This window comes from Mauremys mutica, chromosome 2 (assembly GCF_020497125.1).
Source record: "Mauremys mutica isolate MM-2020 ecotype Southern chromosome 2, ASM2049712v1, whole genome shotgun sequence".
Classification (NCBI taxonomy): Eukaryota; Metazoa; Chordata; order Testudines; family Geoemydidae; genus Mauremys; species Mauremys mutica.
This window is the reverse complement of record NC_059073.1, coordinates 83,550,287-83,566,210: the sequence shown is the minus strand read 5'-3', so window position 1 is coordinate 83,566,210 and position 15,924 is coordinate 83,550,287. Positions and strand designations below refer to the sequence as shown.

Sequence of the window (15,924 nt, the reverse complement as noted above, 5' to 3'; positions counted from 1 at the left end):
CAAATGTTAACAGTGGTGGAACTGAACCTGTGTTAGTAACAGTGTACTCTAGGCCAAAGTATGGCAGAGGAATCTGTCTCTGAGATTCACTGATCTTAGGAAGGGTTAGTACTTCAACAGACTCTGGTTCCAGATGCTTAGGCAGTGATTTCCATGCCAGTTCAGTGGTCTGACTTTCTTGAAAACTTGGCAGCAAAAATGTACTGCTTAATATTACTTTTTTATTTAATTTAAATGACTTTAATAGATTATAATGAGTTTAAGCCTTAACACAGGTTGTCATAATTTCAAATTTAATTCCAAATAGATTCATTTTTTTAAATAAACCCATATTTACATTTAAAAAAAATCTGATTTAAATTTAAATATCTGATTTTTTTAAATTAAAAAAGACATAGATTTTTTTTATCTGCCCTGCTCTTTCTCTGGATTTAGTATGTGGGTGTTGGTGACCTATGATACACAGGAGTTTAGACTAGATGATCTGATGGTCTCTAGTGGCCTTAAATTCTATGATTCTCTGTGCCTCCACTCCCTGTCTGTAAAATGGGTATGTTAGTACAGTAAAAGCTGTTTTATCCGGCACTTCACCAACTGGTAAGCTCTATAAATGGGCATTTCTGATCTTCATTGAAAGTCCGGTCTATAGTCCGGTTGGCACGGGGCTGGCAGGTCATTGGGGTGTGGGAGGGGATGCGGAGCACGGGCTCTGAGAGAGTGTCTGGGTGCAGGAGGAGGCTTGGGGTGCTGGATCCGGGGGGCGCTCACCTCAGGTGGCTCCCCGCAAGTGGTGACCTGTCCCGGCTGCTCCTAGGCAGAGGCACAACAGGCGGCTCTGCATGCTGTCTCTGCCCGAAGGCGCCGCCCCCGCAGCTCCCATTGACCATGGTTTGCGGCCAGTGGGAGCTGCAGAGCCAACACTTGCGGTGGGGACAGCCAGGGGTGGCTCCAGGCACCAGCGCAGCAAGTGCGTGCCTGGGGCGGCAAGCCGCGGGGGATGGCCTGCTGGTTGCTGTGAGTGCGGCAGTCAGGCAGCCTTCGGCGGTGTTTCTGTGGGAGGTCTGCCGATCCCGTGGTTTCAGCGGCAATTTGGCGGCGGGTACAACGAACGCGCGGGACTGGCAGATCACCCGCAGAAACGCCGCCGAAGGCTGCCATGCTTGGGGCAGCAAAAAACACAGAGCCGCCCCTGGGGGCAGCGCACAGAGCTGCCTGTTGTTCCTCTGCCAGGACAGGTCACCACTTGCAGGGAGCTGCCTGAGGTGAGTGTCCCCTGGATCTGACACCCCAAGCCCCCTCCCACTCCTCACTCCCCATGCCCTTGAGCCCCCTCCTGCACCCAAACTCCCTCTCTCCTAGTTAACTAGCATTTTAAATTTACCGGTACCCCCATTCTCCCAACATGCTAGATAAAACAGCTTTTACTGTACTTCTCTTGCTCACAAGGGTGTTGTGAGGATTAAATACATTTAAAAAATGATGAGGTGCTTAGATACTATGTCACTGAGGGCCATATAAGTACCGTAGAACATAGATAAAGAGAACTAACGTATATAGAGGACTACTTACTTACACATTGTTGGAGGTGTTCATTTTGAGAGGAATGGAAGGGCCAGTAGCCTTGTAATAATGCAGGCCGTGAAACTGAATCCCAGTAGAGAATTGACTATTTTGAAATGCAGATTACTCTGCTCCTGGAGCATGCTGGGAAATGGGGAGGAGTCTTGGGTTTTTTATAAACAGGGCCTCTTTCTCAAGTCTTAGAAGAATTGAGAAGCTATTCCTTGGTGTGATTTGTATGTTAGTGTTATATTTTGCTTCCGATGTTTTGTTTCAACTTTTAGCAGTTTAGGCATGTTGTTTATTGGTTTTTAATAAAGACTGTTTTAAGTGAACGAAACCAAACCTAAATCTCTGGTCTACTCTTGTCATCTACTACTAAAATGAAAATGGAGAACCCCAAAATACTGTAGACTGTGGTATCACTGGCATAACTTGTACACTTCAGAATCTGCTGCTATTTAGTCATTCGGGGGATGTCTGTAGCATTATCCTGTTATCCGCTATCTCAGAAGTCCACATGCAGAATCCATTATGCAAATAATTTGGAAACCCCTGAAAAGTTTTGACTCCAGTGAATGGATTACAATATTACAAACATAATGACAGACCCGATGGCAATGTCAGCAAAAGTGTAGGATTTGAGTATGTGCTTAAAATTAAATCCATTGATTTCAATAGGAGTTAGGCACATAAATACCCTTGAGATCTGGGCCTATGTGCTTTCTTGAATAAAAATGGGCTTTGCACATGCTTAAGTGCATTACTGAATTTGTGTGCATATCTTGATGTCATCGCAAAAGTGGGCCTTGATAGTTTCACTAAAATGTCAGTAAAATTATTACTATCAACATGGTCTACTGTAGTTTCTTTGGAAAAGGTTTGTTTTAATGATAGTTTAATATATAAGAAAATGAATGCTTATGATATTTTAATTATGCATTCCATTTTAGTTATTAGGAAAATATTTTTACATAAAACCAGAAATACACCATACAAAAGCAAAACAAAATCTTACCACACACCCAATCAAAGCCCTACCTAAGTATCATAGTTAGCAGTAGGATCCATCACTCATAATTTAATGGAAAGATGTGTCTAATTCTCAGTCAGAGCAAACTGAGCATAAATCTTTTGTTCTGTTGTCTTTCAGGGACAGTTTTGTGACTACTGCAATGCAGCTGATCCCAATAAAGCTCACCCAATAACCAGTGCTATTGATGGAACTGAACGCTGGTGGCAAAGTCCTCCTCTCTCTTTAGGCTTACAGTATAATGAAGTGAATGTCACTTTAGATCTTGGACAGGTGAGTACGTGATCATTTTATGTGGAGTGTTAATGGGTTTGGCCATATTCTGTATCAATACAAAAGTCTTACAGTAGCAAGATGAAAATGCTTGAATTAAGAATCTTGGTCTGCCATGTGATTCTTTTGTGGTTTATGTTCTGCGATTGTTACAGATTTAACTTTACTTAAGTGATTATCTTTTTCAGGAATGTTGATTGTGGGTTCTTGCCACAGACAATATATTGGTTGCTATGAATTGGCGCCACTGGAATCTAAACACAATTCATTAATCTAAAGCTGCATAGGATCACCCCCATGGAAATCAGGCTTTGCCTTTTATTCCATAAGCTCTTCCCCCATGGCTCAAGGGGAAATTCATGCTGCACACTCTCTTGATGACAGTAGCTGGAAGAGGATTACTTTAACAATAGGTGGATTCCATTAGCCATCCACAGCAAGCCTTCTGCTCTCTGGTGGACACTGTCTTAAAAGAAGAAAATTATTGATTTAGAGCAGCCCAGAAAGAAAGACACAATAGAGGCAGGTAGATGGGTGTTAATACAAATATTCAGGCTTCCCCTGCAGGGGAGAAGCAAGTAGCTAACACTAAAGACTCTGCATATGTAAATTCAGCTTTTTAGCTATAGGGCCAGATTCTCAGCTGCCATAAATAGGCACAGCTTCATTAAAGTCAGCTGTGCTCTGCCAGTTTACACCAGCTGAGAATATGGCCCATAGTCTTCATTCCCATTATGTTCTTTCTCAGTCTCAGTCCAGATCTGTTCAATGAGGGGTTTCTTAGAAATGTTTCTTTGAACCAGTTTAGTTGTAGGGTTCTATCATTTAGGCAATAAGTGTTTTGGTGTAGAAGCCTGTGAATCTTTACTGATGATTAAGGCTGAGAGTCTGTCACAGAGGTCATGGAAATCACGGATTCTGTGATTTTCCGGGACCTCTGGGACTTCTGCGACAGCCAGTGTGCCTGGCCCGGGGGTCGCCTGAGCAGCTCATGCAGCCCCTGGGCCCGCCGCACTGGCCGCTGCTGGAGCATTCTCAGGCCACCACACCCCCTTTCCCCAGCAGTAGCAGGGGTCTCGGGCTGCCGTGCCCCCCACCCCCAGCACCACAGACTCATAGACTTTAAGGTCAGAAGGGACCATTATGATCTTCTAGTCTGACCTCCTGCACAACGCAGGCCACGGAATCTCACCCACCCACTCCTGTAACAAACCCCTGACCTATGTCTGAGCTATTTAAGTTCTCAACTTGTGGTTTAAAGACTTCAAGGTGCAGAGAATCCTCCAGCAAATGACCCGTGCCCCACACTGCAGAGGAAGGCGAAAAACCCCCAGGGCCTCTGCCAATCTGCCCTGGAGGAAAATTCCTTCCGGACCCCAAATATGGTGATCAGGTAAACCCTGAGCATGTGGGCAAGACTCACCAGCCAGACACCCAGGAAAGAATTCTCTGTAGTAACTCAGATCCCACCCTATCTAGTGTCTCATCACAGGCCATTGGGCATATTTACCACTAATGGTCAAAGATCAATTAATTGCCAAAATTAGGGTATCCCATCATATCATCCCTTCCATAAACTTATCAAGCTTAGTCTTGAAGCCAGATATGTCTTTTGCCTCCACTGCTCCCCTTGGAAGGCTATTCCAGAACTTCACTCCTCTGATGGTTAGAAACCTTCTTCTAATTTCAAGTCTAAACTTTCTGATGGCCAGTTTATATCCATTTGTGCTTGTGTCCACATTGGTACTGAGCTTAAATAATTCCTCTCCCTTCCTGGTATTTATCCCTCTGATATATTTATAGAGAACAATCATATCTCCCAAAACCGATCCCTGAGGAACTACACTAGTAACCTCCTTCCAGCCTGACAGTTCACCTTTCAGTACGACCTGTTGTAGTCTCCCCTTTAACCAGTTCCTTATCCACCTTTCAATTTTCATATTGATCCCCATCTTTTCCAATTTAGCTAATAATTCCCCATGTGGAATTGTATCAAATGCCTTACTGAAATCGAGGTAAATTAGATCCACTGCGTTTCCCTTGTAGGCTTTCTGCTTTTTCCTAATCACCTCTCTGAGATGCTTGCTCATCCAGCTTGGTCTACAACTTCTGTCTATGAGTTTTTTCCCCTTTCTTGGGATGCAGGCTTCTGATAGTTTCTGCAACTGTGACTTGAAGTAAATCCAGGCACCAGCGGGTGTCCCGGGCCACATTCTCCTCCCCCACTCCAGCACCAGAGGGGGTCTTTGGCTGCCACACTCCCCCAGCAGCAGTGGGGGTCTCGGGCCACCACGCTGCCCCACCCCCCCCAACAGCAGTGGGGGGCCCGGGATGTGCACCCCCAAGCACCTGCAGTGCCTCTGGGCTGCCCCCCGCCCAAGCACCCACAATGCCCCCAGGCTGCCCCTTACCCCAGGGCACCCAAGATTTAGTCAGGGGTATATAGTACAAGTCATGGACAGTCACGAGCTGTGAATTTTTGTTTACTACCCATAACCTGTCCATGACTTTTACAAAAAATACCCGTGACTAAAATGTAGCCTTACTGATGATAAAATCTCTAAAGCACAAAAAAGAAATTGGAACAGGCACAAATTACTACTACATTATACAGTGTATATTAAAAGTAAAATAGCCATTGTTGATCTTAGGCAAGCTTCTGCCAAGCGTTATTTTTCTGATCCAAACTGTGATCCTGATCCTGCAAACACACATGTGAGTAGTTCCATTGAAGTCAATGATATTATTCTCATGCTTAAAGTTAGAAATGTAAGATTTGAAGATTTGGCCCTCAGTTTATAGAAAGTTGAATGGGATGAAAAACCAGGTGGGAACTGTTCACTTGGTGTAGAATTGGAAATAGGCCTATTATGCTCTTCTCGTTCTCAGTTATTTCATAATATTGCCATTGTCTGAGTTCTGGAAACAGGCTGATAGCTCTGGCCTGTACTTTTTATACGCACGATTCTTTTCTCTAAGCTTTCCAACTCAGAAGTAGGGAAAACATTCCTCAGTTTTATGCATATCTCCGTGTATGAGATTTTGTAATAAAATCTTTAGCAGGAACCCTCTTAATTTGCATCTCCACTGTTTTATATGCTTTATAAATATATTTTCATTTGCTTCTTTTCAATATAAAAACAGGTGAACATAATATAGACCAAAACAACAAATAGGAATAGAAAATTGAACTAAATATAGTTAGATAACACATAAGGCTTTTTTTGGGATGGTGTAGGGTGGAGGGGGTGGGGGAAACACATCTATATACCACATCTTTTAGTGATGTTCTGTGTTTCTATCTGAGAATAACTTGAACGTTCGAGCTTCCAGTTTAAAAAGGAGTCACTGCTTTTAGTTGCCTGAGTTTTTGTGTACCCAGGTTGAATGACCTTTCCCCCCGATTCTTCAAAGTTGCTGATTTCAGTTGGAGCTGCAGGTGCTCAGCACTTCTGAAAATCAGGACTAACAGCTCCCATCCTCAAAAGATATTTAGGCAGCTAAGTCCTATTGAAATCAGTGGGCATCTAAATATTTTTTTGAGGATCTGGGCCAACATGTCTCAGGTTGGGGACCCCATGTCAGTGGCCATTTTTTAAAATTTGTGTATAAAAGTACAGTACATTGTGCTACAGAAGATTCTCTTTTTGACTACAGTAACTATTCATTGACATTGTTCATATAGGCTGTTCAGTTCTTGCTTAATAAGCTTTCAAGTGAATTGATTTTAAGGGGAGGATCATGGTCTACTAATTAAAGATAAAGGCTGGGTTCTGTATGCAGCTCTGCCACTGACTTACTGGGTGATCTTGGGCAAATCACTCTCTGTGCCTTAGTTTTCTCTTCTGTAAAATGGGGTTAATACTTCCATACCTCACACAAATGTTCAGGATTAATTCCGCAGTGTTTTTGGAGCCGTTTAATATACTTGTGCAAAAGTGGTGCAGAAATGCAAGATGGAAATGGAGGTTTTTCAGTAGTTAAACTAAACTTCTGTGATTTTTGTTTTATAGATTTTTTTTATTTAAAACAAATTTAAATGAATTATACATGTCTGTATTATATCTTGGTTACATTTCTCCACTACACCTCTATGGTGAGAGCCATACGAAATTCACGGTCCATTTTGGTAAATTTCACAGTCCTAGCATTTTAAAAATTTTGAATTTCACAGTTACAGATATTTAAAACTTAAATGTCAGGGGTTATCACAAATCATGATTATGTATTTAAAAATATAAATATGCAAAGCCCTTAAGTCAGCGTTTCTCAATCTGGTGATCCTGACCCAAAAAGGGGCCACAGTGCTATTGTGGGGGGGTTTGCAGTATTACCACCCTTACTTCTGTGCTGCCTTCAGAGCTGGGTGGCCAGAGAGTGGCAGCTGCTGGCTGGAGCAGTGCAGAATTAAAGGCGGCATGGTATGATATTGCCACCCATACTACTGCGCTGCTGCTGCCAACGACGCAGAAGGGTGGCAGTACCATACCATACCATGCCAACTTCATTTCTGTGCTGCAGCTGGTGGTCGCTCTGCCTTCAGAGCTGGGCTCCCAGCCAGCAGCCACCACTTTCCAGCCGCCTAGCTCTGAAGGCAATTCTGCAACCCTTCTACTTTAGCGAGATTTCTTGGTCCATGACGCGTTTTTCAGGGCCATGAATTTGGTAGGGCCCTAGGCATAGGCCATGTCTTCACTGCAGAGTTAATTTGGTGATTAGCCTAGTCCAGGTGTGAACGGCCACACTGAAAAGCCATATCCAAGTTATAAATCATAGAATCATAGAACTGGAAGGGCCCTTGAGAGGTCATCTAGTCCAGTCCCCTGCACTCAAGGCAGGACTAAGTATTATCTAGACCATCCCTGACAGGTTAGGGGCAACACCTGAGTAAGAACTCTGGAAACTTCTGCAATGAAGACGTATTCATAGAAAGTTTAGGACTTCTACTTTGCCTGGTATTGATAACATTGTCTAATAATTTGTCAGTTTAAGTCTGCACAATGGTAACATGATATTCAGCAGCAGGCATATAGCTAATATTGATGTGTGAGCTTCCTTTACCTTCTGAGGTACAGACATGATATTTTCACTCCAACATATACATGCAATAATTAGTTTTATGAATGTAGGAAATATCTGTTAATTTTGTTCTTTCCTTTATTTTAATGTTGTTAGGTTTTAAATAGATTTTCTCACTAAGCAAACAGTGGCTTTTTGAGACAGTTAGATTCCAGTTGTGGGCACCCTGCAGCATTCTGTATGTGATGTAATGTAGTTTGCAAACTGAACCCTACCCTTTGGTTTGCAATCTACCAACCTCTTTGTGTTTGAAGGTCTCCAATCCCCAGAGGTCCCAAGGAGCATCCTGCCTATTTCTCACCTCAGGATCTAATTCCCCAGATGCTCTTTGCTTCTACTAAAAGCACCGGGCCTGCTATGTAACCTTTGCTGTCTATGGAGAATCTGGTGGCAGATGCTTGACTGATGTTCTTAGAATCATAGATTATTAGGGTTGGAAGGGACCTCAAGAGATCATCTAGTCCATCTCCCTGCCCAAAGCAGGACCAATCTCCAAATGGCCCCCTCAAGGAACTCACAACCCTGGGTTTAGCAGGCCAATGCTCAAACCACTGAGCTATCCCTCCCCCCCTTCTTTTTTAGATGTTGGATGCACCCCTCCGTTCATGTTTTGGGGGAAGGATGCAGGCGGTGTGCTCTCTATCCATCAGACTCTTCAGAGACTACCTGATATATACTGTTATTTCCCAGTAAATAAAGGTTTTCTGGGTAGAAGGTTATGTTCTCTTTGCTACTCCAGCACACTTGACAGAAATGGCCCCACGTTCCCTAGCATGGGAACTAAGGAACCCCAAGAGCCGATAGGCTGATGGCCTTGGGTCTTGTGGTAGTGGGGTATGCTTGTGGACATGGGGTAAGATAGGTTGGTGGGTTCTTTTCCCACTTTATAGACTTAGTCCCACTCCTCTCTGTTTAATGAATTAAACTTCAACTCCAGGATCAATTTGAATTTGAGGTTCACTCTTAGTATTTTGCATGATACCCACACACCTACTCCAGTCTGATGTGTATAAAACATTCTAATAAAGGCCATTGGCAGGGGCGGCTCTACCTTTTTGGCCGCCCCAAGCAGTCATGCCCGGGAGGCGCCCCGGAGCCGCGGGAGCAGCGGACCTCCCGCGGGCATGACTGCGGAGGGTCCGCTGGTCGCGCGGCTCGGCTGGACCTCCCGCAGCTGCGGACGGTTCGCAGGTCCGGCGGCTCCACTTGAGCTGCCGCAGGCATGCCTGCGGGAAGTCCAGCCGAGCTGTGGGACCAGCGAACCGTCCGCAGTCATGCCTGCGGCAGGTCCGGTCGTCCCGGGGCTCCGGTGGACCTCCTGCAGGCATGACTGCGGCAGGTCCGCCGGCCCAGCCTGCCGCCCCCCCGGGAAAGGGCCGCCCCACGCGCGTGCTTGCCGCGCTGGGGTCTGGAGCCGGCCCTGGCCATTGGCACAGTGCTATTAATGAAGAAGACATGGTAAGGGCTGTGGCCCCAAATACAGCAAGGTGTAAAAGCTCAGGCCTAATTTTAAGCATGTGAGTAGACCCATTAGTTTCAATGGAATTACTCATCTGCTTGTTTAAAAGTGTTGTAGAACTGGGGGCTGTAATACTGAAAGGAAGAGGGAAATATGACTAACCATCTAGGGGACAATTGTTCTGCCCTTTATTTTAACACAGTGCAAATCTCCCTGCAGATGAAGAGCACATATTGTACCGCACTCCCGTCATATTGACCAAGAATAAGTATATTAATGTATGGAACAACAGCGGCTCAGTTATGAATTGGTCATCAAATACCCACAATTAGAGGAAGCAGAGTTATACATAATATCAAATGCTTTTCAAGTGCTGTGTTCCTGCTATTATACATTTTAAGACTCTCCGTGGAGTCTCTCACTTCCTATGTTAATGTCATTGTTCAGAGGACATTTTTCTTATACTGTATATTTGTTCTATGAGAATGTTTGAAAGCTGGTTAAAACAGAAAAACACCCACTGTTGGTTCCATTTCACAAGAGACTGAGATGGTTTTGAAAGTCTAAATCCCTCCAGGATCTCAAAATCTGCCTACTGCAGAAAGTAACAGTTTGTTATTGTGAGGGCTGCCCTTGTGCTTTCAGACTCCTTAATGCAAAAATCCTGCCATACTTTCCTTTCTGGCTGGGTGTATTATAGTTATATTTTCCCAATCAATCACAATTCTTCTGAAAAATAAGACAAGCGTAATGCTGCTACCTGAGGCAATCTCTCCCTCCTGATAACATGCCTACTTACACTGTGACTGTTCCTAACTTGTTTTAAGTTTGCTGATATGCACAGTTGCAACCTCACTGTTGCTTTTACTCATTGAAGCAGGCCAGTTTCTTTCAAAATTGGTTTCTGCATCTTTTGTCCCTTGAATGTCTGGCTGAAGTTCATTGATCTGTCCTTGATTCCCTGGGTTGCTTAATTTTAGCAGATGTGTCTTCAGATTTGGCTTCCAATGAGATTAAACTCTTCGAGAGCCCATCAGTCACTGCTCTAATATTGTCCCAAGTATCTCAAAAAGAGGAGGTGAAGGTGCAGGAAAGCAGCATAATGGTGGCTGCTGAGAAAAGGATGTCTGACAACTAAAATGATTTAAAAATGATTTTAAAAAAGATTTATCATTGCTCTTAGTTATGGTTGGTCTCTTTACTGTGCTTTATTGACAGTAATGTAAATGCTCAAATGTCCAGACCCAGTAAGATTTTGTGCACTAAATACAAAATGTGCTATATAATTTCTTCCATTTAATGATCTTTTAAATAAACTTCTATGGTAAACGGAGGTTATGGAGTGGATTGCTATGTCTAAAATACTATTTTTCTCTCTTTAAGTAAAATATGATATATTCTTTAAACCATAGGTTCTTAACCTGAGGTTAACAGACATGTGTCAGTGTCTTCCCTTATGGCTAGATGGGAGAGGAGTCCTGAAACTCTTTTCTATTGTAACATAGATCCATGGTATGGAAAATGTTGAGAAACACTGTTAAAAGCTGATTTATAGTTCATCTGTCAGTGATAATGCTAGGGAAATCTCTAGAAGACCAATTCAAAAAATGTTGCTGAGATTCCTTTGTAAATAGATGCATATGGGTCAAATTTTGCTTTCCCTTACTCTGTGTATATTTGCAGTAACTCCATAGTCTTCAATGGAGTTCTTGTGGATTTCAGCTGGCCTCATTGCCTCAGGAATGAACTCTGTGTGCATGTGTGCCTATGTACACAGACACAGTCATCTCCCCAAAGTAAAAGGTCAGAACAGCATAGAATATATGAGGAGAAATGGTTTGTGGTGGACCTGAATCTCCAAGAAAAAGATTGAGCACAATTTACTGGGTTTTTTTAAATTGCTGTATTCAGAATATTACTGGAGCATTTGGCATCTCAAGAAATAAATTCTCATAAAAGTGAGGAATTTGCATCTTGCATGTTGAACTTGGATTTTTTTATTCTTGAGTACTTTCCAGAAAATCACTGCATGGCAACCTGCTGTGTGACAGGCCTCTCCAATGAGCAGAGAGCGTAGCTCTAAAGTACTTGGTGAAACTAATTGCTTCAGCAAATGTGATGCCCTCATCTAGCAATAGGGATCAGGTCCCTACTTGCCTTCAGATCAGGAAAACATTTTTCAGATTTTATTTTTCCATTATCACATCTTTACCTTATATGGGCTGTAAACAGACCAACAGCACCATGAAAATGGTTACAAAATCTCTCCAAGTAACTGCGTTGCAATGCAGTAGTTGTGTATTTATTTTCTATGGTATGAATCCCTTTAGTATGCGAGCACCTCACAAATATTAATGAATTAACCTCACATCACATCTATAAACTATTACGGTCCCTATTTTATGAAAAAGGGAAACTGAGTCACAGATCTGACTTGCCCAAGATTACACAAGTCAGTGGCAGAACCACAAGCAGAAAAGCTCAGCAACGGAGATTCAGCTCTTGGTTTACACTATGATTTTGCTTTTATCCAGTTTTACAGCTAAATTTAATGTTAATTAGTATTCACACCTTCCCCAAACTAACCAAGAACCTTAAGCCAGTGGTATGATCTTTGGAAGACTTGAGGTTTTTACAAGTTCTGCTGATAATGAAGGTTTTAAAATATTTAAAGATTACTCACAACTTGGCAAATCTTGTGAAGTGCTTTTACATTAGGCACTTTTTGTGGGTTGAATCTGTCCTGTATGACTAACCTTTTATATGCTCAAATTAGCAAGGCTCTGCTGAAACTATTAATCAGCTGTCTGGTTACATGTTGTGATTTAAAATCTCTTCTCTTAAATCTCTCTTCTTGTAAATCTGACACTTTATATTAGTAGCTCACAGTGTTGTAGCTGTGTTGGTTCCTGGGTATTAGAAAGGCAATGTGGATGGACCAATTTCTGTTGGTAAGAGAGACAAGCTTTTGAGCTTACACAAAGCTCTGTGTAAAATAAGTGTCCAGTCTTGCAGTCTTTTTTCTCAGGCAAAGCTCCCATTGGAGATTTGCCTGGTTGATGACTGTAAGATTCAGTTCACAAAAAATAATAATTGTCACATCTATAGCATCTTTCAAGTGAAGATTTTAAAGCATTTTTAAATAATTAAGCATCACAACTCCTCTGTGAAATGAGTAAGGGATATGCAGGAATCAGTTCACTCACCATGGAAATGCAGCTAGCTCTGGTGTAGAGTGCAGCAGCTCTTTAAGAGCACAGATGAGTTCCATACGTAACATTAGGACAGCAATTGAAGAACAGTATTATATTCTCTTGAACCTGCAGGGGGATTTTCAGATTGACATAATGGGCCACATTGCTTTCTCACAGACCCACATGTAGAGGTTCCTGTGTAGCATTGCCCCTTTGGCTGACTCTCTCTGGGGTTGGTATCCTCATGGAAAAGAGTTGGGGACTTTGGGGGCCTGGGAGCAGGGCTGTACATCACTGCCTCAGCAGTACCACAGCAATTAGGCAGAAAAGATCATACAAACTTTCCCATCCCTTGCCTCTCACTACGTAAGGGAAACTTGGTTCTGGGAGCATCAGCTTGCAGAGGAAGTTATGGCAGCACATTTCTAAAGGAGCTGTGTTGCCTGGGAGTATGAGAAGAAACACCAGGGGCCCTAGAGTTGGCATGGAGGCACTCCACAGCCCTCCACACTTGGCTCTTTCCTCTAAGGCAGTTATTCTCAACCTATGGGCCACTTGTGACCCAATCAGCACATAGCTGTGGCCCATGTGACATCCTCAGAGCCGTAACTAAGGCATGGCAGGAAGAGCACCTGTCACGGATGCGGTGCATAAATGGGGCGGTGCAGGATCAGGCCCAGCATCAGCTCCCATGCAGGATTGGGCCCAGCGGGAATCAGCACCCCCATCTCCTGGCAAGATTGGGCCCAGCAACATCGGCAGGAGGCCAGGGTGCTTAGCGCCTCCGCAGTGTCATGGGTCCAGTGACCCTGGCTGGAGCAGGCTTCCCGGCAGGGGGCAGAGGTGCCGAGACTCAGGGCTTTAGCTACGGGGGGAGTGCTGGGGCTGAAACCGGCACTCCCTTCAGGGCTAAAGCCCTGAGCCCTGGCACACCCCCACCCCCTGCAGTGCTGAAGCTGGGAGTGGAGCTGTGGGACTGAAGCCTAAAGCCCTAATGCTCCCCACATATAAAGCTCTGAGCCCTGGTGCTCCCGATGGTCAGAATCCCCACACCACCCTCTGCCCAGAGTCCTGATCCCTCCCCATCCCCCTCTGGCTGTAGTCCCAACCCTCCTGTGGCTGAAGCCCTGAGTCCCAGGGCTGAGTCCCAGGGCTAACTCCCCCAGGCAGTACTGTATAGTATTTGCAGGGTGTTTTTGGTCTGGGCTGTGGTCTGATTGATTACTTCCAGTTCCACAGCGTGTCCGGTTGACCGGTAAGTCTGTGACTCTGGTGTTCCTCTCCTTGAGGTTCTTCTGTACTTCACTTGAGCATTCTGCTGGGATTACATCACAATGTTTGATTGTACTAGAGTAATATGCATTACCAATCATGAGCTCTAGCTTAACTTAGCATTATAATATAAATAAACAGGCTAACCTAACTAAAGATACTATCTGATAATGAACGGTCCATTTATTTATAGAGACTTAGAGGTTGCAACGTTGAGTGTTATAAGCACCTAACTTTCAGGTGTCTAGAAAATCAAAGGAACAGCATAGTGATCTACAAAGCTGAGTTAGGCACCTAGGCTCCCCATACAATGAATGGGGAGAGATAGGACCCTAAGAACGTGATCCACAAAAGCTACCATGCTAGGTGGCTCCCTGCCTATGCTAGCCCAGGAGAGACAAAGGTATGATAAGTCCCTCTCCTTTCTCAGAGATAGGCGCCTAACTCTGCTAATGATCCATGAACAGGAACCCCTCTCTTGGCTTAGGCGCCTACATAGTCTCTTTTGGAAATGAGTTAGGCACCTGTGCTCCACGCAAAATGGCTGGTGATGGTGTCACCCACCTTCTAACTCTTAGCCAAGTCATTAGAACTCACCTGGGAGTGGGAGATCCAGGATGGGGAGAAAGGATTGGAAATGAAGTCTTTCACCTGTTAGACTAGTGCTCTAACTGTTGAACTATGGGATATTACGATGTGGGGCTCCTTCAGTCTCTCCTGTTGAACCTGTTACACTGGATAAATAAAGAGTGATTGAGCCAAAGAGAGAGAGAGAGACCCTGTAGTTCAGTGGGTAGGACACCCAGCTGGAGAGTGGGAGACTCTGGGTCAAATGCCTCTTCTCCAATCATTCTTTCATTATTTATTTATCCACAGTGCAACAACTTCAACAGGTAAGACTGATGGAGCTCCACATCAGAATAGCTCAGCGGTCATAGCACTCTCCTGAGAGGTGGAAGGCCCCACTTCCAATCCTTTCTCCCCCTCTGTGTGTGTGGGGGGAGCATTGAAACTGGGGTCTCCCACATCCCAGACAAATACTCAAACCACTGCATAGGCACGGACTCTGTGGGTGCTCCAGCCCTAAACACCCACTGGCAACCAGCTCCCCCCCCCAGCACCTCCTGTCCACCAGCGGCCCCACCAATCAACTCCTCCCCCTCCCTCCCAGCGCCTCTCACCCACCACAATCAGCTGTTCTGCGGAGTGTAGAAGGTACTAGGGGGAAAGGGTAGGAGTGAGGACGGGGCGTGCTAGGGGAAGGGGGCAGAACTGGGCAGGAAGAGGTGGGGTGGAGCGGGGTTAGGAGCTTGGGCGAAGGGGTGGGGTAGGGGAGGGCCTGGAGTGGAGTGGGGGTGGGAAGAGGTGGGGTGGGGGCTTGGGAGAAGGGGTCGGTGCGAGTGGGGCCTGGAGCTGAACAGGGGGGTGAGCACCCCCGGGACCCAGAGGGAGCCAGTGCCTGTGAACCCTGGACTAAAAGTTATAAGGTGGGCGGTGGCACCACCTCCTCCTCTGGCTGGAGTTTGAATGGAGTCCAATCTGGACAGTACCTTCTAAGCATGTCCACTGGATAGGCTCCATGGGCAAGTTAGGTGGTTGAACGCCTGTCTTTCTTCCCCTGGTTTGTGAATCATTCTTGGGCCTAGGTGAAAGATAGGCATCCAGATGCCTAAAGCGAGTCAGCAGTGCATGTGCCCAGAGGCAGAAACTTAGGGATCTAGGGAACTTTTATTTTGAAAAACTTAAGTGCCAAGTGAGTTTAGGTGCTTACAGGGTTGAGTGGGAATTTTGCACATCTCAGTGTGGGACTTTTAGGCATCTAAATATGTGTTTAGGCATCCAAGTGACTTCATGGATTCCACACTAAGACTATAAATATCAGATACTGCACTGACTTACCAGTTATAAATCAATGTAAATAAACCCTCTCTTACTCATATACTATTTTTGAAGGTGGAGCTGATTTTATTTTTTCTAAAAGCAATAAAACTTTAATTATAAAACCTCATTAACTGTTCTAATATTTCATTACTGTTCTTTTTCTCATAGTTGCA

At 44.5% G+C, this 15,924-nt stretch overlaps 1 protein-coding gene and 1 long non-coding RNA gene across 2 annotated transcripts in view; one reads left to right on the top strand and one right to left on the bottom strand.

Annotated features, from left to right (window-relative positions):
- LAMA3 (laminin subunit alpha 3) overlaps positions 1-15,924 on the top strand; it is a 178,186-nt gene that overhangs the window by 6,610 nt on the left and 155,652 nt on the right. The window contains exon 2 of the mRNA XM_045004766.1: positions 2,714-2,866. Within this exon, the coding sequence (XP_044860701.1) occupies positions 2,714-2,866 (153 nt within the window). The remainder of the gene's footprint in view (positions 1-2,713; positions 2,867-15,924) is intronic.
- Positions 2,673-13,904, bottom strand: LOC123363606. The gene is made up of 3 exons (XR_006576828.1): positions 13,824-13,904; positions 12,611-12,724; positions 2,673-3,332 (listed from the first exon to the last, which is right to left on the bottom strand). It is a non-coding gene; the product is annotated as an uncharacterized LOC123363606 (long non-coding RNA).